We start from the raw sequence: 22,366 nt of genomic DNA on the forward strand, positions 1-22,366 counted from the left end.
CAGTCCTCTCTCTCATGGCCCCTCTCCCTCACTTGCTCATCTGCATCCTTTTGTCATGCACTGCCTGTGGTAGGTGCAGTGCAGTGAGCCCTTGAGCACCCGACACAGATGCACAGCCCCGGGAGGAAAGAGTGGAGGGGCTCAGCTTTGCATGAGATCCCTGCTCCACTCATCACCTAGAGAAGAAATACTCCCCAGTTCCAAGCCCCTTGGCATGAAGTGTCACCCCTTCTCTCTTTAGAGATCCCTACCAAACCCAAGCACCTGAACTGGAATCCTTTGGAATGGACCGCATGTCCTCTGCGGCCCCGTGATGAAAAGTCACAAGGTTTACATTCAGGAAAATGGTTTCAGGAAATGGAAGAAACCAAGACTCCTCTGGCAGATTCTAAGCTGAGAATGCCCAAAGAGTGGGGCATTCTTCTCTCCTAGTCCCTGGCCTACTCTTTTAATTTTAATAATTCTCTGGGTTTGGACATGAACATTTCCCTGGCCTTGCCAGATGTCCCAGGAGTCCCAGTTTGCTGCCAATTTCCTTCCAGCCTCTGACCACCCTCCTGGCTCCCTGCATGAGGATGCACTTTTGGCCTCTCTACACCCACGTTGATTCCACCTTCTCCATATCCTCTCATCTCGCCCAGGCTGCTTTTCATCTTCAAAGATGTGGACATGATTGAAAATACCTACAAATGCCAGTGCTCCGTTCCACCCCCATGATGGAACCACGAAGGCTCGTTAGTGGCAGCTCTTGCTGTTATTTAAGGAGGCTTTCATAAGTTATCTGGGGATGGGAAAGAAGTGAAGAAATAAAAAGGATTCCTCAGGGATTGGATTGACAATCAACTCTTACATTTTATGAAAGACGGAGCATAGGAAAGTAGTTTTGCTTTAGCTGAGACTTTAAAAATGTGAGTCACACCACATCAACCCTCTGCTCAGAATCCTCCCAAGGTTCCCGTGACACTCTGAGTCAAGGTCAAAGACCGACAGTGACCTACATACAGATGACCTACAAAGTCAAATAGTGCCACTGCCCTCTACCTCCCCACCCTGGCTCTTTCAGTCCTCTCCCACCTTCGTGCCCACTCAGCTCCTGTTACTCAGGCCAGACGGCTTCCTGTTACTCAGACAGTCCAGACAGCAGCTGCCACAGGATACTTGCACTCCCTGGAACCTCTCTTCTCCTAGATATCACAGTGGCTCACCCTTTTACCTCTTCTAGTCTTTGCTTAGATGTAGCCTTTTCTATGATGCCTTTCCTGGCTGTGCTATTTAAAGATTGCAACCCACTCCCCAAACCCTGCCCAAGACCTTGTCCTCCTGGCCTGCTCTTCTCTATAGTTTGTATCACCCACTGACATACGCTACACTTTTTTTTTGACACGGAGTTTCCCTCTTGTTGCCCATGCTGGAGTTCAATGGCACGATCTTGGCTCACCACAACCTCTGCCTCCCAGGTTCAAGCGATTCTCCTGCCTCAGCCTCCCGAGTAGCTGGGATTACAGGCATGCACCACCACGCCTGGCTAATTTTTGTATTTTTTAATAGAGACAGGGTTTCTCCATATTGGTCAGGCTGGTCTCGAACTCCCAGCCTCAGGTGATCCGCCCACCTCGGCCTCCCAAAGGGTTGGGATTACAGGTGTGAGCCACCGCACCCAGCCTCATACTCTACACTTTAGTTACTGATTTGTTATTGTCCAACAACCACCACTGTACCATAAGTTCCACTACACCTGAAACTTTTGTGTGTGTTTTCACCCCTGCATCCCTTGTGCTATAGCAGTGCCTGGGGCTCAAGAAGTATTTGTTGACTGAATCAGTGCTGCTAAATTCTTCTAGAGTGTGAAGGATGTGATCAATGAGGAGATTCCATAGAAAGATCCCACAAGTTCACGTGAGTGGACAGAGAAACAACTGATAAGTCTTAATGCACTTGCAAATTTGTGACTGAAAATGTTCTCATATGAGGGCTCTGAACTTTAATTCCATCCTTGACAAGAGACTGGGGAGTCACAAGAGCTGGTTCCTGGATAATCCACAGGATCCTAACAAGATGAAACCATTTCACCCTCACCCAGGGTGATGGTGCACCTAGGCCTTGTTCACCGCAGGCTGTTTCACTCACCAGCTCTCAAGAAAGATGAACCAGGGCTAGAAAAGGTCCAGAGAAGTACAACTCAAATGTAAAAGCGATTGGAGACAAAGACAAAGACAAACTATTTTTTCCTTGACTTTTTATTCGGAATGATTACAAACGCTCAGAAAAGTTGCACATACAGTAAACGTTCATACGTTCCATCGAGATCCAAGAATTGTTCATGTTTTGATCCATTTGCTTTTTCTCCTTCTATATTTATATCTCTGTATGTTTATATATCTACAGCTATATCTATATATAATCACATATATTTCTCTGTGTGTGTGTTTGTATGCCCTCTCAGTGGATAGAGCTAGGAAGCATGTACTTTTGAAAACATCATGAGTTAATACAAATAACTCCAATTCCGATTGTATACCTCAGGGTTGTTCTTTGTCTTCCCCCATTCCATATTGGTATCTCCTTTCTCCCACTGTAAAACCTCTGGTTCCCAGCAACTTCAATATGTGTATTCATTTACTTGCAATTACTATGCCAATACCACTACCAGCAACAAACCTATTAAGTAGAGGTCAAGATTTCTTTGCAGTTCTTTTTGTCGTTAGGATATATTCCACTAGGTATAAAGAGTAGTGTGTTCAAAGGTCACTTGGATTAATGATTTTTTTTTCTGTGTGGTTATGCTATCAATTGATATATAGTTATGTTTATTTGTTTCTGTTTGTATTACATTTAAGGGTTTTTTTCCCCCACACATGCTATTGTTTTGAATATGTAAAATATGAATATGGTTGAAAAGTTACAACTTGATAGTAAGTTGTTCTTAGAGAAGTCTCAGACCCTTTCAGCTCATTTCCTTCTTCTTTTATGGGTAACCAAACACAGTTTCTGGTTTATCTTCCCTGTGTTTCTTTTTGCATGTACATACATATATATATGTTGTTATTACCCTTTCTTTCTTATACAAAGTTGCCAAACTGTATCTATTGTGTTGTGTCTTGCTTTTTTCACTTAACAATGTATCCTGTAAGTCACGTCATATCAGGTCTTTATTATCTTCCTCATTATTTTTTTTACAGCTGCATGCTGCTCCATTGTTTATATGGATCATAGTTTGTTCAATCATTTGCCTATGGATGGGCATTTAGGTTGCTTCCAATATTTTGCTATCTCAAATAATTCTTCCATTAATAACTTTATGCTTGTGGACTCTCATATTATTAGAGATGTATTTTCAGGGTAAATTGTTATGGGTGGGATTGCTAGATCAAGATTTAGTGAATATTGTCAAATTCCCTTACATAGGGTTATGCTATTTTGTACTTTTACTTGCAGTCTGTGAGAGTGCCCGTTTTTCAGAATCTCATCAACAGAGCACTGGTGAGGCATTTGAACCTTCACCAATATGACAGTGAGAAATGTTGTCTCAGCAGAGCTTTAGTTCACTTCTCTTATTTTGAGTGAAATTGAGAAAATTTTCATATACTTAAGGGCTATTTATATATAGTCTGTCCATTCCTTTCCAATGGAGTTTTTATTCTTTTTATTTAATTTTAGGACTTATTTATATATTAGGGATAACAACCCTTTGTTTGTGATGTGGTTTGCAAATATTTTTCTCAGTTTTTTAGCTTTGCTTGTGATTTTTCCCCCATTGATCAGGTAGAAGTGTTATTGTCATTTCCTTTTATTTCTATGCAGTCAAATTTATGACTACATAAATTCTGTTCTTGCTGTTGTTACATCTGGATTTTTAGTAATAGTAAGAAAGCTTCTTCCCTCATCAGGGTATAAAGGAATCATCTACATTTTTTTTTTTAGTGCTTGTATGGTTTCATTTTTTTACATTTAGTTCTTTTACCCCTTAGGAATTTATTGTGGTATAAGTATGGATGACATTCTTTTTCAAAATAGCAATCCAGTTATCCTATCACCAGTGATTTTTTTTTTTTTTTGAGTCAGAGTCATGCTCTGTTGCCCAGGCTGGAGTGCTATGTCATGATCTTGGCTCACTACAACCACCTCCCAGGTTCAAGTGATTCTCCTGCCTCAGCCTCCTGAGTAGCTGGGGTTACAGGCACACACCACCACACCTGGCAAATTTTTGTATTTTAGTAGAGAAAGGGTTTCACCATGTTGACCAGGCTGGTCTTGAACTCTTGACCACAGGTGATCAGCCAGCCTTGGCCTCCTGCTTCCTTTAACATAGAATTGCCTTCCATAGGTACTTGGGTCCATTTCTGGGCTTTCTATTCTGTTTTCCTTTCTATTTGGTAGCAGTCTGTTTTAAATTTAGCTAGTCTCCGGTATGTTTTATTGTCTGGTAGTTTTATAGTCTCCTGTCATTGCTCTTTTTTTTTTTCTGAGCTTGTCCTAGCTATGGTTGCATGCGTATTTTTCTGTTGTTTTCAGAAATTGGTGTTGAATTTTGTTGAATGCCTTTCAACATTTATGGAAATAATCATATGATTTTCCCCTAAACACCTAAAAAATTAGTGAATTATATTAATGGATTTCCTAACTCAAATTTTCTACAGATAATCTGAAATTAATACCACTGGGTTCTGAGGTATTATTCTTCTCCTAATGTAGTGATATACTCTATTAATGGTTCATTGGGGAATTTTGCATTGATATTCATAAATAAGAGTGGCCTAGAGTTTTTGTGGCATCTTTATCAGGTTTAATTACTAATCAATGTTATATTTGCTTTGTAAAAATTTGGAAGTTTTTCTAAGCTCTGGAACAATTTATGTAGTATTGGATGCTTTAAAGTTTGGTAGAATTCTCTTGTGAAACCATCTGGGCTCAGTGCTAGTTCTTTGATATCTTTCGTATTTCTCTGTCACCACTGCAGTCAATATTTTGTCAGTTGTGTTCTCCAAGGAAATTATTTGTTTCATCTAGGTTTTCATATTTATTTTCACAAAGACATGCAAAGTAGTCTTTAATCTACTCTAATAGGCTGGACTCAGTACAATGTGGTAAAGAATGCAATCACTTCTTCCTTACCCTATACTGAGTCCAACCCATTCAATAAAATTGTTATAGAGGTGTGGACATAACGCTAGCTCTATAGACCTTGGTCTGAAATCTGATGACAACTCGAAGCTACTCTGGTGCGTCTCCAAAAGGAATGTACTAGCCTTCTTAATACAATCTATCAAGGCAGCTCTGTTCAACCACTTCACTATGGTGTTGCCAACACATCCCAGAGAAACCACTGAGAAACAGTGGTTATACTGTTATATGGTGGTTATACTTACTTAATACTAAGAAGGAACTTAGTATTGACACAGATGAACATCTCACCAGAGCCAGAGGCTCCTCTTCACAGGGTTCTCCTGCTGTCCGGCTCAGCAGGTTCTCAGTCCTCAGTGGCAAAATCACACTGACAGAGTAACAAAATATGTTGCAGAATGCAAAAGACTGCAAAGCATGACTTTAATAGCATCACCCTTCAGTGTATGGTCCAGGTAGCAGTGTGATCTAGTATCTCTCATGCTTTAAAGAGCCTTCCCTTCCCTTCACATGCCTATAAATCTATGGCCTATGTTCTACTCACATTTTAACCTCTTTTATAGTCATGTCCACCTTCCCTCCTGAGTAGAGCTCATCTTTACCAATGGTCCTTAAAACATCAACATGCCACATATATGTTGTCTAAACCTTTCCTCTGTGCTCCACAGTCATTTATACGATTTCTATGTGACATCCACTGGCATGTCTTTCAGACAACTTGACCTTTAAAAGCCCCAAACTGAATCTCCTCCATCTACTTCTCCTCTGCTTCTCCTCCACCTAAATGGCTTCCCACAGCAGTTAGAATAAAAGACAAGTTCTCTGCCATGTGACAAGGCTCATCTCTCCACCTCATCTAGAGCACCCAAGGTGACTAATCAACACCTCGGGTACCCTGTGGGTAAGTCCAGGTGCGTGAGGATGCAGGCCTAGAGTAGGGATGATCATGGGGTGGAGTGAAGCTGCAGGACAGGTCTCAAGGGGGGACTGATAGGACTTAGCGAATGCAGAGCAATGGCTGAGAACCTTCTTCTGTAGCTGTTAATCTGTTTCTTGCTGCAAACTGTTAGAGAGGGCATGGTGAGCCTTCTGTGTTTTGTCAAGTCTCTCTTCACAGCTCTGTCCAGAGGCCCACATGGTGTCACTGGCATGCATGCTGTAGGATGCCATAAGCGAGCTTCTCCCAAAATAGTATCAAGATCTTGCAACCTTTCACCACACTAGTGAGGTCAAGTAGAAAGCCCTGGAACCCTGCCTAAAATGGGGGATTATATCTGCTAGAGCAGCTGGCGGGCCTGTAAGACCTGTGGTCATCCTCTGATCTCTCTTCATCCTTAACTTCCCATATGGTCTGCCTTGGGGTCTCTCCCACCCATCCCTGATCCCCTTTACCCAGTATGTCTTAGCCCATTTCTGGTTCCTGCTTAGGTGGTCAGCTCTGTTCTGCAGCTCTGTGCTTGGTAATTTTTTTGGTCTCTGAGTAAGCCTTGTCCTAGGTTTGATTCTTCTTTCCTCTGGCTCTGAAATATCTGGTGGATGGAATCCTGGCAAGTGAGCTTGCCTTCTTCGAGGACTTCGCTATGCCCCTTGCTGTTCCCCCACCAGCCACCAGGAAGCAGTAAGCAATAACAGACGAAGCATCCCAGCTGAAACCCACCTCTGGTCTCCACCCAGCTCCAGCAAGATGTAACTCTCCAAGTTCTGAGTGAAATGAAAGAAGGAGTCAAAGATGCCCCTGACATTGCTTGTCTGGGAGCTGGGGTAGTGGAGGAGTTGGGAACAGGAGTATGTTAGAGGAGAAGTTACAGAGTTCTGTTGGAGGCATGTTGAGCTAGGAAAGAACATGGGATATAACTGAATGGGGTGAGAAATGTGGACTGGAGCCCAGGTGAAAGATTTGAATGCATGTGTGCAGAGATAACAGCTTCAGCCATGAGAGAGGACTCTCTAAGATATGCTGGCTAAGTCTGTGTGAATGTCCCCAGCCAGAGGAATCATTAATTTATCTGACCATCCATGGTGCTCAACAGCATTCTTGCTTCTTTTTGTTTGTTTTTGTTTTTTGTTTTGTTTTTGTTTTGTTTTGTTTTGTTTTGAGACAGAGTCTCACCCTGTTGCCCAAGCTGGAGTGCAGTAGTGCGATCTTGGCTCACTGCAACCTCTGCCTCCCAGGCTCAAGCGATTCTCATGTCTCAGCCTCCCGAATAGCTGGAACTACAGGCATGTGCCACCATGCCCGGCTAGTATTTGCATTTTTAGTAGAGACAGGGTTTCACCATGTTGGCCAGTCTGGTCTCGAACTCCTGACCTCAAGTGATCCACCCACCTTGGCTTTCCAAAATGCTGGGATTATAGGCATGAGCCACGGTGCCTGGCCATCACTTGATGATAGGCTATAATTGGGCCATGATGGAGAACTCGATGCCCCCTGTTTATTGGAATCTTCACTCTGAAGTTAGCATCCATAAATTTGAGAGAAGAGGGAGATTTGGGCAGGGCGAATCACAAGTCTGTCTTCTCAGTCCTTGCATAAGAATGCAGAATCTCTGAAGTGGAGGGGAAATCAAGGTGAATAAATGCTTTAAAATAAGTAAAATCTCTCTCAAGAGTTTAGATAGCATAGTGATAGGAACCATGAAAATACACAGTTTATTCACATTTTATTATGTAGATTTATAAGGTACCAAAGACTCTGCAAATTCAACTCTTTCAATGTCAAAAATAGTTGCTTATTTTCACTCTTTTTCTCATCAGTGGTTATGCATGTTTCTTTACTTTCTGAAATTTATCAAATGCCTTATTACAACCTTTATATTCATTTCAATGCAATACAAACTGAAATGTATTCCTTTGAGTATTCGAGGACACTTTTGAGATTTAGATTTTTTAAAAAATTTGTGCTCATTGATATTTCATGTGCAAAGATGTGTGTAAATCTAGACTGATTTGGATATTATGGTGCACTAATATCTCATTAGGTAGTTGTTTATTTCATAGACAGCTCTGTTTTTCAGTTGTTTTGCATTTCTATTATCCATGACCCTGACTTCCCAGAACCACCAAGCTACAAGGGCAATCTGAGCTTCTTCCCATATTTACTCTAAAGAGAAATTTTCTTCAAGAAATAACTTAGAACCAACCCTCAAGGAATATTATAGCTCTTGTTCTTCATCTCAAAGCACTTATGAGGACTGTTCTCCTGAAAGCCCTTGGGCTTTTGTGGCCTATAGAGAGATTTGCAATTCTCTGTTATAGCTAGCTAACTAGGCTTCTGCCTTTCATATCTTTGCAAACATAAAATCACATTGTGGAAAAAGAAATGTGAGTTGTTCAGCCCTAGAATACCAGGGAATGACATTCTGTGCATAATAAAATGTGTGCTGGGGAGAGCTTGGCTAGCTCTTATTCACAGTGGATCAACTTTTCAAGGCTTCTTCCCAACATCTATGTTTTGAGGCCTGTGTTCAGATCATCTCATAAAAAATTAAATCACTCACCATGAAAGTGATTTATTAGGTGGGATCTAGCAGCAGCAGCATCTCCATCAGCCTCTCCTTGGAGCACCAGTGAACTTGCCAGAGTCAGCCGAGAGCAAAATGGTCATCGCTGCAATGGTGTGCGCTGTTGGGACCTAGCCCCTGGTGCTGAGCACGCTTCCACAGAGGGCTCAAGCTGAAGGTGACTGAGAGAGCACCTGAGAATTTGGATATGGGGGCTTTATGTTTTTTTTTTTATTTGTAGCTAGAACAGGTAGGAATCATGAACTCTGCTTTTCTTAGCATGAATGGAAATTTACTGTGGTTTTCTTGTCTTTAATCATTAAAGATCTGCATTGATAATATAAGAAGAAGAATAGTTTTACTTCACTCTCAAAATATATCTTTCCGATTCTCCTGTGTTTTGAGGACTATGTATATATGGCACAAAAGACATTTGCAACCCATTCCTGAATTTTGAAGTAGGGCACAATCACAGTCTTTAAAAGTCATATAAAGTATAAGAAAAATACAAGTAACTCTGAGAGGGGGAATCCTGTGAAAATATCCTATGAAAACATATGCACTTATCAATTGTCAAAGACTCAAGAAGAGAGAGATAGATAGATATTTCTAATATCTATAAATGTATTTATTATTATATTGTATTGTCATATTATATGATAGATATATAATAATTAGAAATGAATGTTCCTAATTCATTATTAGAAATGAATACAAAAGTTGTAATAAGGCATTTATACACACACACACACACACACACACATTGAAAGGTGCCAGGAAGTCAAAAAACAATAATAACAATAGACTATGTTTTTACCATAAGAAGGAATAAGTAAATTTTCATGCCCTTTAAATATTGAAGAATTGCTGTCCTTTATATTTAAGGTTTAATAAAATGTAAGCCAATTGGCCTCAATTCAACAAACAAACATTTGTTGAGAACTTACTGTCTGGCTAACCTGGGGATACAAAGATGAGTAAGATGCAGTCCGTGCTCTTGGAGCGCATCATCTATTGGGGAAGATGATGAATGGCAAATGCTGATGAGGTACAATATGGTAAACTCTAAAATCAGGGTATGTATACATTGCTATGATGACACAGGTGGAGGAGCAATCAATTCCAACTTACGGATCAAAGAAAGCTAGTGAGAGAGGCTCCATTTAAGCTGTGCCTTAAAGCAGGGGTCCACTACCACTGGGCCACAAGCCAATACCAGTCCGTGGCCTGTTAGAAACTGGGCCACACAGCAGGAGGTGAGCGGCAGGTGAGTGAGCACTACCACCTGAGCCTCCGCTTCCTGTCAGATCAGTGGCAGCATTAGATTCTCATGGGAGCGAGAACCCTACTGTGAACTGCCCATGCCAGGGACCTAGGTTACACACTCCTTATGAGAATCTAATGCCTGATGATCTGTCACTGTCTCCCATCACCCCCAGATGGGACCGTCTAGTTGCAGGAAAACAAGCTCAGGGCTCCCACAGATTTTACATGATGGTGAGTTGTATAATTACTTCATTATATATTACGATGTAATAAAAATGGAAATAAAGTGCCCAATAAAAGCTATGTGCTTGTATCATCCCGAAACCTTTTTGCCCCCTCCCCTCCAGTCTATGGAAAAATGTCTTCCACAAAACCAGTCCCTGGTGCAAAAAAGGTTGGGGACTGCTGTCTTAAAGGACATGCAGGAGTTTCTCAGATTGGAGATGAGGTGGGAAGGAAGTGACTGCAGGACTGTGGTCAAGGACAGAGTGCAAAGAAGAGGAACATAATGAGCATTAAGGACCAAGACTCAGACTGGGACGCACACAGCAAGGAACAATCCAAGGAAGGGAAGGGAATGTAAACACGAATGTGTGTGAGGTGTTCTGGGAACCAGGTCCAGTATGCCTAAAGCATGAGGGAGGTGGGTGCTTAAAGAGCGGAGTGGCCAATGCAGAGTGTGGCTTTTGAAGGTTTTGCCAAAAGAGTTTGGGGCAATATTTTAAATTGGAATACGGTTATTTAATCATTTATTTAAATCTACTTAACCTACTCTACCTTCTACACGGCCATTTCTGCTTGCATGAGTTGGTGGGAATTAGCATTTTGCATACAGAGATTTAAGCCTTTTCCTGCCATCAGGTAATTCAGGATGAAGTTGGAATGAAGATAAACAAGCATGTCATCATGTACAGAATGACAAGTACAACAGTAAAAGCAAGCACTGAGAGCTATGTGCACACATAGGGAGAAAGTCTAGGGAAGGCTGTCTAGAGGTGAAGACATCTAAGCTGAGCTTAATATTAATAGCTAGTTAGGAATGAGCTATAATCAATGAAAAAATGAGGGCAGAGCATTCCAGGCTGTGGAGGTAGCTTGGGAACAGTCAAAGAAATATGAGGGGAGTCATGGAATGCTTGATGAGCTTCAGGTAACTCACAGCACAGGGAAGAGTTTGGGAAGAAGAAAGAAGGAAGCAAGAGCAGAAGCTGGAGATAGAAAAAGACTTAGTGATGAAAAAGTTTTGTATGCCACGTGAAGGACTTCAGATTTCATCCTGAAGGTTATGGGGAGTCTTTGAATACATTTAATAATCACTTTTGAAATGTCAAAACTTACCTTGGAACAGTGGATGGAGGCAGAAGGATGTGTTAGGAGGTGATGGCAGTGCCGCACACAGAGGATGATCAGGAAGTTAGGGGCAGAACTGAAGGCAGTGGGGATGATGGTGGGTCACTGGGAGGGGACGCTGGAAATGATTTGGAACTAGGGCTTGGAAACTAAGAAGGTCTGGGGAGTCACAGAAAGGAGGAAGCCATCTCTGAGGATTCTCAGTTGGGCAACTGGGCAGACATTGATGTCACTAAAGTAGATGGGGCAAGGAGCAGTCCAGGAGAGGGATAAGGGAGAACTAAAATAATAAGGTTTTGGATTTGTTTGATACAGGAAACAAAGAGCTCTGGGGCTCCAGGGAAATGTGGATGCACAGAGTTCATGATAAAGTCAGAGGTTCAATGTTACCCAGGCTTACCTGGTATTTCATGGCTCTCTGTAAGATGTCAGCGATGGTGACACCCGTCTGTCTTCCCTAACATAGCGGTTCATCCACATATTCTATCTGTAGTGTACCTAATGCTAGAGAGAGCTCATGGAGTAATATGAATCACATACAAATTTAAATTTCTGAAAATGTATATAGTAACGTGGATCCTTGACTTTTGTTAACTTCATTTTGTTGTCTCATCAGCTATTTTCATTGAACTTTCTTCTCAGACTTATTTGTATTTTTCTTATACAGTACTTTATATGACTTTTTAAAACTGGGATTGTGCCATATTTCAAAATGTAGGAATGGGTCTCAAATGCCTTTTGTGTCATTTTACTAGAATATTGTGTTCGTGTGTCAACTTTTAAGATAAGTGTCTTCTGGGATATTCCAAATCCCCAACATCTGAATAGAGGTTGCTCACAGAAACGGTAAAAGAATTTTAACTTATATCTAAAATATACTGTACAGTCAATTTTTGTTCATTAAAAATCGGGTTTTACTTCATTGATCCTTACTGGGAAAGTCATGTATTTAAAGGTAATATGAAGCTAATATCCCAACTCTGGATGGAGTTACAAACACTTGCTAGATCTGATATTAGGACCCTCATATCACTGTAGCTGACTGAAAGTTCTGTATGTGAAGCATGACACCTTATGCATTTATCATAGCATGACTTTTGGAAAGGATGCAGATAGTTCGGGTATGCATGTTTGGGTCCAGATGTGGCATTCTAGCTGCTAATCAAATGAAAATGCTGAAGACAGAGCATCTCCTCCATTCTCCAGCTTTATTCTTAAATGAATCCAAAGGCTGCTGTATAGGGTTTCCTCTACTCCCCCCAAACGCAGCTTTTTCATAAGCAAAGAAGCCTGGTTAACTTTCCCAGCAGCCTCTTAGGATTCTGCCAATTCGTGTGGCAAGTTTCACAAAAGGCTGTGGAACTCACACCAGGGAAGGAGGAGAGAGAAGGGTGCAATTCTCTCTTTCCATATGCTGCAGAGAAAAGGCAGAAGGGGGCGCTTTCTGGTGGGGCATGAAGAGTAAGGGTTTGTAAGATGCATCTCAGTGAACCTGAAATATTTGTCCCTGATTTATCTCTGTTAACTTCTTGACGACTATGATGGACTTTGCCTTATGGGGATTTATTTTTCTCTGTTTTTCAAACTGAAAATGATTTTTAATATTCTTTATTCTAAAAGTCCTACATTCTTATGGAGAAGCATAAACAATACAGAAAAATAAAGAGCAAAAAAGAAACTAATAATTACAGAAAGAGCTCATCATACAAAAATCCTACTGCAAAAATATCCTTCTAGATTTTTTTCTGTGCCTATAAGCACAATATTAACAACAAAATTAGATCATACCATAACTCTGTTTGGTGCCATGTTATTTTATTCTATAATCCCCCAATGACACCCCGCATGATCAATGAATATACAGCTACATCACCATTTTTATTGGCTATATAGATTTTTATAAAGCTTTACTAGGATTTATTACTACAAATACTGTTATAAAGTCATATAGATTCATGTTTGTACACTTGTCTGATTATTGCTTCTAAAACAGCCTTATTAAACGTTGAATAAATACAAAAGAATATGTATACTGTATTTAAAATGTAAAGGACAAATATACAATGTTGCTTTTTTACGCCACTCTTTCTATGTTTTGCTTCTTTTCTTCTTCTTCCTTTTTGGCTTTTGCTAAATAAGACTTTTCCCAGTCTAGTTTGGAAATTACGTACTCTGTTTCTGTTCTTTTACTAGTTACCCGAGAAATTTTAACGTCAGTTCTTATTTAGGTCTAAAATTAATATATTTATGCTAGGCATGGTGGCGTGTACCTGTAGTCCCAGCACCTTGGGAAGCTGAAGTAGGAGAATTGCTCGAGCCCAAGAGTGTTAAGTCCAGCCTGGGCAACAGAGCGAGAACCCGTCTCTTTAAACTAAATAAATAATAAATAAAATGAGCATGTTTACTTTCCTTTCTCTTAGATGACTTTAGCCACAGTCACTCTCCTCCTGACATTTCAGTATTTTAATTTTATCTTTTATAATCCCACAATTAGACATACAATGATTGTTTTATACTATAATGCTTATTTAGACTTACCTATGCATTGGCCCATTCTTTTCTATACTTCAAACCTTCCAACAGAATAACCTCCCTCCTTTCTAAAGTATACCCTTTAGAATTTCCCCCATGAGGGGGACATTCTTTTATGGGTGATAAACTCTTCTATTTTTGTATGAAAATGCCTTATTTTGCCCTTCCTTTTTGAAAAACAGCTTTTATGAGATGTAATCTGCCTATCTTAAATTGTCTCATTTTAAGTGGACAATAAATGATTTCTAGTAAGTTTACCACTGCAATATAATGTTATAAGATCTCCATCACTCTAAAAAGAAATGTTAGGCCCATTTGTGCCAGACTGTCATCCCCAGCCTCAGGCAACTGCTATTCTACTTTCTGTCTCTGTAAATTTACCTTTTCTGGACATTTTGCATAAGCAGAGTTATACATTATGTGATCTTTTATGTCTGGATTCTTTCACTTAACATAATGTTTTTGAAGTTCATCCATGTTGTAGCGCATATTAATACCTCCTTGGTTTTTATTGCCAAATGGTATGCCAGTGCCACATTTTGTTGATGCATTTACCAGCTGATGAATAGTTGGGCATGTTCTACTTTGGGGCTATTAAGAATACTGCTATGAACATTCGTGTGCAAGTCTTTGTGTGGACATGTCTTTTCATTTCTTTTGTGTAGATAACTAGGAATGTTATGTAGTTATTGGGTCACTGGGTCATAATCTATTCATAACATCTTAAGAAGCTGCCAAACTGCTTTCCAAAGTGACTGCATCAGGCCAGGAGTGGCAGCTCATGCCTGTAATCCCAGCACTTTGGGAGGCCAAGGTGGGCGAATTGCCTGAGCTCAGGAGTTCAAGACCAGCCTTGCCAAAATGGTGAAACCCCCTCCCTACTAAAGTACAAAAAAAATTAGCTGGGTGTGGTAGTGCACGCCTGTGGTCTCTGCTACTCAGGAGGCTGAGGCACGAGAATTGCTTGAACCCAGGAGATGGAGGTTGCAGTGAGCACCACTGCACTCCAGCCTGGGCGACAGAGTAAGACTCTGTCTCAAAAACAAAACAAAAGAAAGTGACTGCACCGTTTTACAATCCCCTCTAGCAATTACGAAGGTTCAGGTTTCTCCACATCCTTGCCAATATTTGTTATTATGTATCTTGTGATCATAACCATTCTTTGTAGGTGTGAAGTGGTATTACATTGTTGTTTTAATTTGCTTTTCCTAATAAATAATGAAACTGAACATCTTTTCATGTGCTTATTGACCATCTGTATTTCTTCTTTGATAAATGTTTATTCAAATATTTTTTCTTGCCTTCATTCTTGAAAGAGAGTTTTGTTTGGCACACAATTATAGGTATATGGTTATTTTATCCTAACAATTGGAAGACACTATTCCGTTTTCTTCTGGATTTCATTGCTGCTGTTGAGGAATTGACTGCCAGTGTAATTGTTATTTCTCTCTAGATAATCTGCTCTTTCTCTCTGGCTCCTTTTAAGATGTTCATTTTGTTTTTGGTATTCTATGGTTTTACTGTGATGTATCTACATGTAGAGTCCAAGGTTGGGAGGAATTTGGCTTGCCATTACTGGCTTTGCAAATGTAGAAAGTGGGCCATAAGCCAAGAAGTGCAGGTGGCCTCTAGTAGCTGAGAAGGACCTTCAGCTGACAGCCAGAAAGAAATTGGGTACCTCAGTCCTGCAACCTCAAGGAAGTTAATTCTGCCAACAACCCAAATAAGCAAGGAAATGGATCCTTTCCTACATCCTACGGAAAGGAACCCAGCCTTGCTGATGTGTTGATTTTAGCCCAGTGAGACCTGTGTCATATTTAGCACCTACAGAACTGTAAAATAATAAATTTGTCTTGTTTTAAGCTGCTGACTTTGCAGCAATTTGTTACCGCAGCAATAAATAGTATAGGTTTTAAGTTTTAGTTATGTTTGATTTCTAGAACTTCTTTTTGACTCCTTTTCAAATATGCTATTCACGTTTATAGTTTCCTCTTTAATACTTGTATTTTCAGTCTCCTTTTAAAACTCTTCAATATCGCAAATACAGTATTTTGTAATGTGCATCTGAAAAGTCACTTAAGATCTCTACAGGTCTGATTCTGCTTTCTGTTGTTTCTACTGGCTCTTTCTCACATCGCCTTGTTTCCTTATAACTTTTTAAACTTTTGACTTTGAGCTTATGTCTATTGGAAATTAACTGTTGGATTATTTGTGACCTGAGTCAAAGGTATATTGTTCCAGGAAAGAGTTGTGTTTGCTTCTATCAGTTGCCACCTAGGACTGCCTAGGACCACCTTAAAATAAATTCTTGGCTTGAGCTTTTCCAAATTGCACAGGTAATATGAGTAAATGTTAACTAATGTCACAAACATGGTGAATTCAGAATTTTCAGGAAAGATTTTTCCCCCACTTAGTGCTAAGCTAGATAGAACAAGTTACCGATCATCTTCTTCTGACAGGTGGAGGTTACTTTCTAGTGTACCCTTATACTGAGGTTGTACCCTTGTGGGGTCCCAGATTTATGTAGGAATTTCCTATTATGCTTTCCACCTCAGGTATGAGGGCTTCTCCCCTGTCTCATTGCACTATCCAAACAGAAACTCAAAAACACCAGTTAGTTGATGCCCCCAGGGTAAAATCTGGCTTTATCTCTCTGGATTCCAGCATTCACTTTATTTCCAGCATTCATTTTATTTGACCCTGAGGATTTTTTATTGTCTTGCCAGTTCGGTGATGTTTTTAAAAGGATGTTTTTCATATGTTCTCCAGAAGTTTTAGTTGTTTCAGAAGGGTGGTTCACAGTAACATTTGTACCATGCTGTCAGAAATGGAAATGTCAAATGTCTCATTCTTTTTAAGGTTGAATTCTTAGGTGTAGGATTGCTATATTAAAAGGTATGCAAGTATAATATTTGGATATATATTTCCATATTACAATGGCTTGTTTTCTGTTTAAGAAAATAAAACAGAAAAATAAGTCACCAATCTCAAGAGTTTGCTGAATCCCTTTTAGATTTGCCTCTCACATCTACAAAAGGAAATGTGAATGTGGTTGACATCTGGACAAGAGACAAAATTAGCAAACAAAACAATAATCCTCCAAAATAAAATGATTTGAAGTGTATAGATGGTAAATTAGGAGTTCAGAAAAGGCTGAGAAATTTAAATCTGACCAAGTCACACCTGGCTAGGGAAATCTTCAGTGACTGCCCATTGCCTTTAGGGTGGTGTTCAGAATCCTACAAGTTCCCATATAACCCTGCATGGTCTGGCTCCTGCCTCTTCTCCATCCTCATCGCTCCTCCTGTCTAACTGGCTCCAACCTCACTGGCCTTATCTCTGTTCCTCAAATGCACTGAAACCGTTTTCACCCCTGCCCTTACTTCTTATCTGAATGTCCTTTTCTGCCTCCCATCCCACCCCACCCCACTGCCTGGCTGACCTGTTCATCCTTCTGGTCTCAGCTTACATGTGACTTTTTAACTTTTACTAATCTTCTAGTGTAAATTACCTCTGGCACACGAACACATACACACACACATGCACATACAGCACCCCGCCCCCCACCCACCTGCACACACATTTCTACTCAAATGTCCAGGTAACTGGTCAACCCAGCATCTCAGGGACAGAGACTAAATTCATGCATCTCAGAGTATCTGGTCAACCTGAAAGAAAGCTAGAGAGTGGGATTGAGAGAATCAAACCTCTCTGAAGGCATCCTGTTCTTTCCCTCCACAGCACTTGTTAGAATGGGATTGTCTAATACCTATCTCCTCCACTAGAGAACAGAACTGTGTCCTATTCCCTGCCATATTCTAGAACTTAGCTCAGTGCCTGGTACATGGTAAATCTTTATTGAATAAATGGATTTAAAGATGCATGGCTGCATTTGAACAGGTGGAGCTGATGGGTGTCAATAGATTTCCCTGGAAATCATAAAACCAGTGGAAAAATGAGAAAACAAAACAGAAAAGACAAAAACATTTTAATAGTTTATAACTCAGTGAGGAAATATGAGTGGTCCTCTTTGAACCAACAAGCTGTCCTATAATGATAGACTCTTATGACCAGTCTATAGCAGGGGAGAGTGAAAGGAGGTGTGCCCACTGTTAAGCATGAGGTGGTCAGGTTAGCTACAACCAAGATGGTGAAGCAGCGATTTGGATTTCCAAGGGCGTTTTGAGGTCTCTTTCCTTGAAGATGGCGAGTGTTTCGTTTCAGTGATGTTCTTGATGTCCTATTAGGAGGCAGTAGAATGGATTTCTAGTTTCTTTCGTTCCTCTAGGTTGATGGTAGTTAACTTTTCTTCTTCTTCTTTTTTTTTTTTTTTTTTTTTTGTAGCTTGCTTTGATTTAAGTGATTCTATCGGTTCATTTTAGCTTTGACACTTATCTCTTACGTGTTTCCCTGTAACATGCTGAACAGCTCACTCTTTTTACTAGGTATCAGAGTAACACTGCTTCTGCTGTTCTTGAAACAATTACCAACATTCAACCCAAAGAGAGTGGAGGTGGCGTGGGAGAGACCCGGGAGGCCATTGTTTATAGATTATCTGAAGATATGCTCAGTAAACTCCCTCCTGATTACATTCCTCATGAGGTAAGTCTCGCTGCTTTCCCACTGGCATACAGGGCTATTTGTATATTTAAACAGTAAGTCTGATTACCATGAAAAGCAAGAATCTACCTGTTGGTGAATTACCTGTGTGATAAATTTTGACTATATTACTAAACTCTGCATCTCTCGTTGTTCGTGTAGTTCTCTCTTCAAAACTTAAAAATATCAGAAGAAAACATTTTCCATGACGCTTTTCTGTTGCATTCTTTTAAAACTTCCTTCACAAGGTAATTCCTCCTCAATCAAAGTTTCCACTGTGACCCATTTATATATCAATTTCTACAATGCCTTAAGCTGTGCTAAAAAACAACTCAAAAATCTTTAAGGCCAAAAAGCAATGGTGTTGGTGACTTGGTATTCTGTAAGATGTTCCAAGTGTTTTAACTGTAGGTAGGTGATCCACCCATCTACTCCATTGATTTTTAATCACCTCTGAAACTCATTGAATAGGGTGGAATAATTAGTGGAGATATTATTATGAATATAAGCACCCTGTTACCAATCTGAAGTTTTCTAAGAACCACACTTATTCATTGATTAGAATGGGGTGGCATGGGACAGTAGCTGTGTTTTTGAGCACTCATTACAAGCCAGACCCTATCCTAAGTGCTTCATACACATTATGACACTCAGTGCTCAGGACAGCACCAGCAGAAACCAAGCTAAGTGGCAGAGCAAGAATTTGAACACAAAGTGATCTGACTCTAGAACCTGCAGTCTTAGCTAGTTTTAGCATGCAATGAGTGTCCCAACAATAAAAAGTGTTTTATTGCCTCTTAAAATAGTTATTGTTTCCATTGTGTAGATAAGTACCAAGACCTTTGGTTAAGATATTGAAATCAATAGCTTCATGCAGAGATAGTTATAGTAAGGGGAGAAAATATTTTTAAATGGATAAGTATTGTAAGTATACACTTTCAATAGTTTTATTGGTGTGATCTTCAAAAACCAAGGCAGCGGCCGGGCGCGGTGGCTCACGCTTGTAATCCCAGCACTTTGGGAGGCCGAGGCGGGTGGATCACGAGGTCAGGAGATCGAGACCACAGTGAAACCCCGTCTCTACTAAAAATACAAAAAAAATTAGCCGGGCATGGTGGCGGGCGCCTGTAGTCCCAGCTACTCGGAGAGGCTGAGGCAGGAGAATGGCGTGAACCCGGGAGGCGGAGCTTGCAGTGAGCCGAGATCGGGCCACTGCACTCCAGCCTGGGTGATAGAGCAAGACTCCGTCTCAAAAAAAAAAAACAAAAAAAAAAAAAAACCAAGGCAGCATACTTGCCTTCAAAGATTTTTAATACTGGCATGTGAAAGTGAGATAAAACTCTCTAAAAGACTACACCACAGGGATTCTATTGCCCGGGGAGAGGTTCAAGACCTTGTGGTAATTCGAGCTGTCCAGTCTTGGTTGAGGCCACTTCACCAACAAGACCTCTGTTCTGGCGATTATTCCAGCAGAAACTGAGCATCAAGGGTGTAACTAAATGGATTCCTATATGGGAAAGAGTTTGTACTAAGAGACATCTAAAACTTGTCCCTTTTCCAAGATCACTTACTTTTTAGCGTCTTATTTTATAGAAGAGATCTTTCTTGAACATGTGGCTGTAAAGTGAATTTTGTAAATCAAAATATAATTGTACCATTGACTTCTGTAGTAAAAATGAAGCTACATTATTGTAGAGAATACTACCTGGTCCCAGAAACATAATGAAAATGCTATATAAGACTACAGCAAGTCTTAAATTTTATTAATAAAAAGACAATTTTAGGCTGGAACAATAATTATACTCAAAATCAGGATTAGAATTACATCTTCTAATCATGTTTTTCTAAGCATATCTCTATCTCAAGTAAAGTTGCCCTTTTAAAACCCTAAGCAGGACAAGGCGATTTGTTTGAAACTGTTAATATACTAGAGATACCTGGGCTATTAATTTGATACTGTAGTCAATACCTGAGCTTTATTTTCCACTCATGGGGTTGCAAAAGTATTTCTATAATTTCCCTTTTCCCTAAGAGTGAATTTCCACTCTTGAGATGGATTGATTTAAAGGGAATTATATATAGATATAATTTATATATATACACACACACACGTGCACGCACACACACACACATATATTTGTATGTATGTATGTATGTATATATGTATGTATAGCATATACATATGCTATTCAGCCACTGGAGGTTGAAGGGCTTGGGATGGAGATGAGAACGAGGCACTGGAGGCTGCAAACATGTAGGCTCTAGAACCAAGAATTCTGAAGAGTAGCTGAAGGTTGCTATGTCGGACTGGGTTAGGGACCTCCACTGGCATGCTTGACTGATTTTAATATAGTTTGCTCCACCCTCATGGGTAGTCCTAGTCAGGCTGCCTATTTTATATCTGTGCTCAGTGTTACATCTGCTTCCCTTTTTGTGCTTTCCGTCTTCCTCTTTCACTCACTAGAAGCAACCCAATTGCAGTAAACAGAGGTGTCCCTTGCTGAAAGGAAACTTCTGCACCATACTAGAGGCCTGTCCTATAAAAGGAGGAGAACGGTTCAGATGACTCTGAAGCCCACCCATCTCTGACATTCCAGCCTTTATGAGGGGGCAGTGGGCATCTCTGGCAGAGAATCCTGCAGCTCCTGGCCTCCTATGATCCTTCGGATCGATACCTCACTTCGAGTTCTCTCCCACTCCACGTGTCCCATCCTTGTTCCTTCGATTCTGGCATCTCTTTGATTGTGGCCAGCAGCAAGTTCAAATCCCTTTATGAGTTCCTGCCAGTATTTGTAGTCTATCTTTTGTTGGGCATATGTCACCAAATTGAAATGTGTATATTGTATTGGCTTGTTTTCCAATAATCGTCGTATTTTATTGTTCCTACAACCAGAGGCTTTTGTGCTGATCTCTTCAAAATAGTCAATAAGTGATACATCAAAAAGAACAAATGACAGATATTTAACTGGCTCTCCCACAAAATCAAATATTTTCATTGATTGGATTAGGAAAGGCTCTCTTTAGCTGTCATTGCTAAGGCAACAATGATCTTTGGAAACTATAGCTAATCATATTTATTGGTAACTGCTCTGTAAAGATTTTTGCTGTATTAACTTTCTATGACATTTCTAATAACTCTGCAAACAAAATGAAGAAAAAAATTCCACTGTACTCCTATGAAGGTTAGATTGCAAAAAGAATATCTAACTGACACCCAGTACTTAATCATGTGAAAGGAGAAAAAGGTACAATTTTATTTCAGCTCTTTAAAGTACATTTCCAATTATTAGCTAAGTACAATCAGTAAGAAATAAAAATCATTTTAGTTGAGCAGTAGTTTTGGAAACCCAGGAAATGGAAAATTTAATGGCAAGTTTGGTTCTGCAAGAGATATTTTAGAGTTCATTTGGGCTGGTAGAGATACATCTAGAGGAAGAAAAAGAATTGAGAAAGAAGAGGTCATTGGAAGAGAAATGACAGATGAGAAAATCTCCTTTATTGCATTGTTTACTTTGTTTTAGGTGAAATCTCGTTTGATAAAGATGGGCCATCTTAATTCAATGAACATCTTTCTTAGACAAGAAATTGACAGAATGCAAAGAGTCATTTCAATACTCCGCAGTAGCCTGAGTGATCTAAAATTGGCCATTGAAGGAACAATCATTATGAGTGAGGTGAGCTGTTATTACATTAGTAGGCATTTCCTTCTTTGTTGATTTTCTTATTCACGTGTTTTAATTTTTTCTTCTCCAGAACCTGAGAGATGCTCTGGACAACATGTATGATGCTCGTATACCTCAGCTCTGGAAAAGAGTGTCTTGGGATTCGTCCACACTGGGCTTCTGGTTCACTGAACTTTTGGAAAGAAATGCTCAGTTTTCTACGTGGATATTTGAAGGGAGGCCTAATGTATTTTGGATGACTGGTTTCTTTAATCCCCAAGGTATGTGCTCATAGGAGATTTGGCAAACTTGGAATTTGTGTGTTGTTGGATAGTA

General features: G+C 40.0%; 1 protein-coding gene across 9 annotated transcripts in view; it reads left to right on the forward strand.

Annotated features, from left to right (window-relative positions):
• Positions 1-22,366, forward strand: part of DNAH8 (dynein axonemal heavy chain 8) — a 343,702-nt gene that overhangs the window by 278,169 nt on the left and 43,167 nt on the right. For all 9 annotated transcript variants that reach the window (XM_055263328.2, XM_063632277.1, XM_063632276.1 and 6 more), the window contains 3 exons: positions 18,215-18,371; positions 21,890-22,042; positions 22,122-22,311. In XM_055263328.2, the coding sequence (XP_055119303.2) occupies positions 18,215-18,371; positions 21,890-22,042; positions 22,122-22,311 (500 nt within the window). The remainder of the gene's footprint in view (positions 1-18,214; positions 18,372-21,889; positions 22,043-22,121; positions 22,312-22,366) is intronic.

Source organism: Symphalangus syndactylus, chromosome 23 (genome assembly GCF_028878055.3).
Source record: "Symphalangus syndactylus isolate Jambi chromosome 23, NHGRI_mSymSyn1-v2.1_pri, whole genome shotgun sequence".
Lineage (NCBI taxonomy): Eukaryota > Metazoa > Chordata > Mammalia > Primates > Hylobatidae > Symphalangus > Symphalangus syndactylus.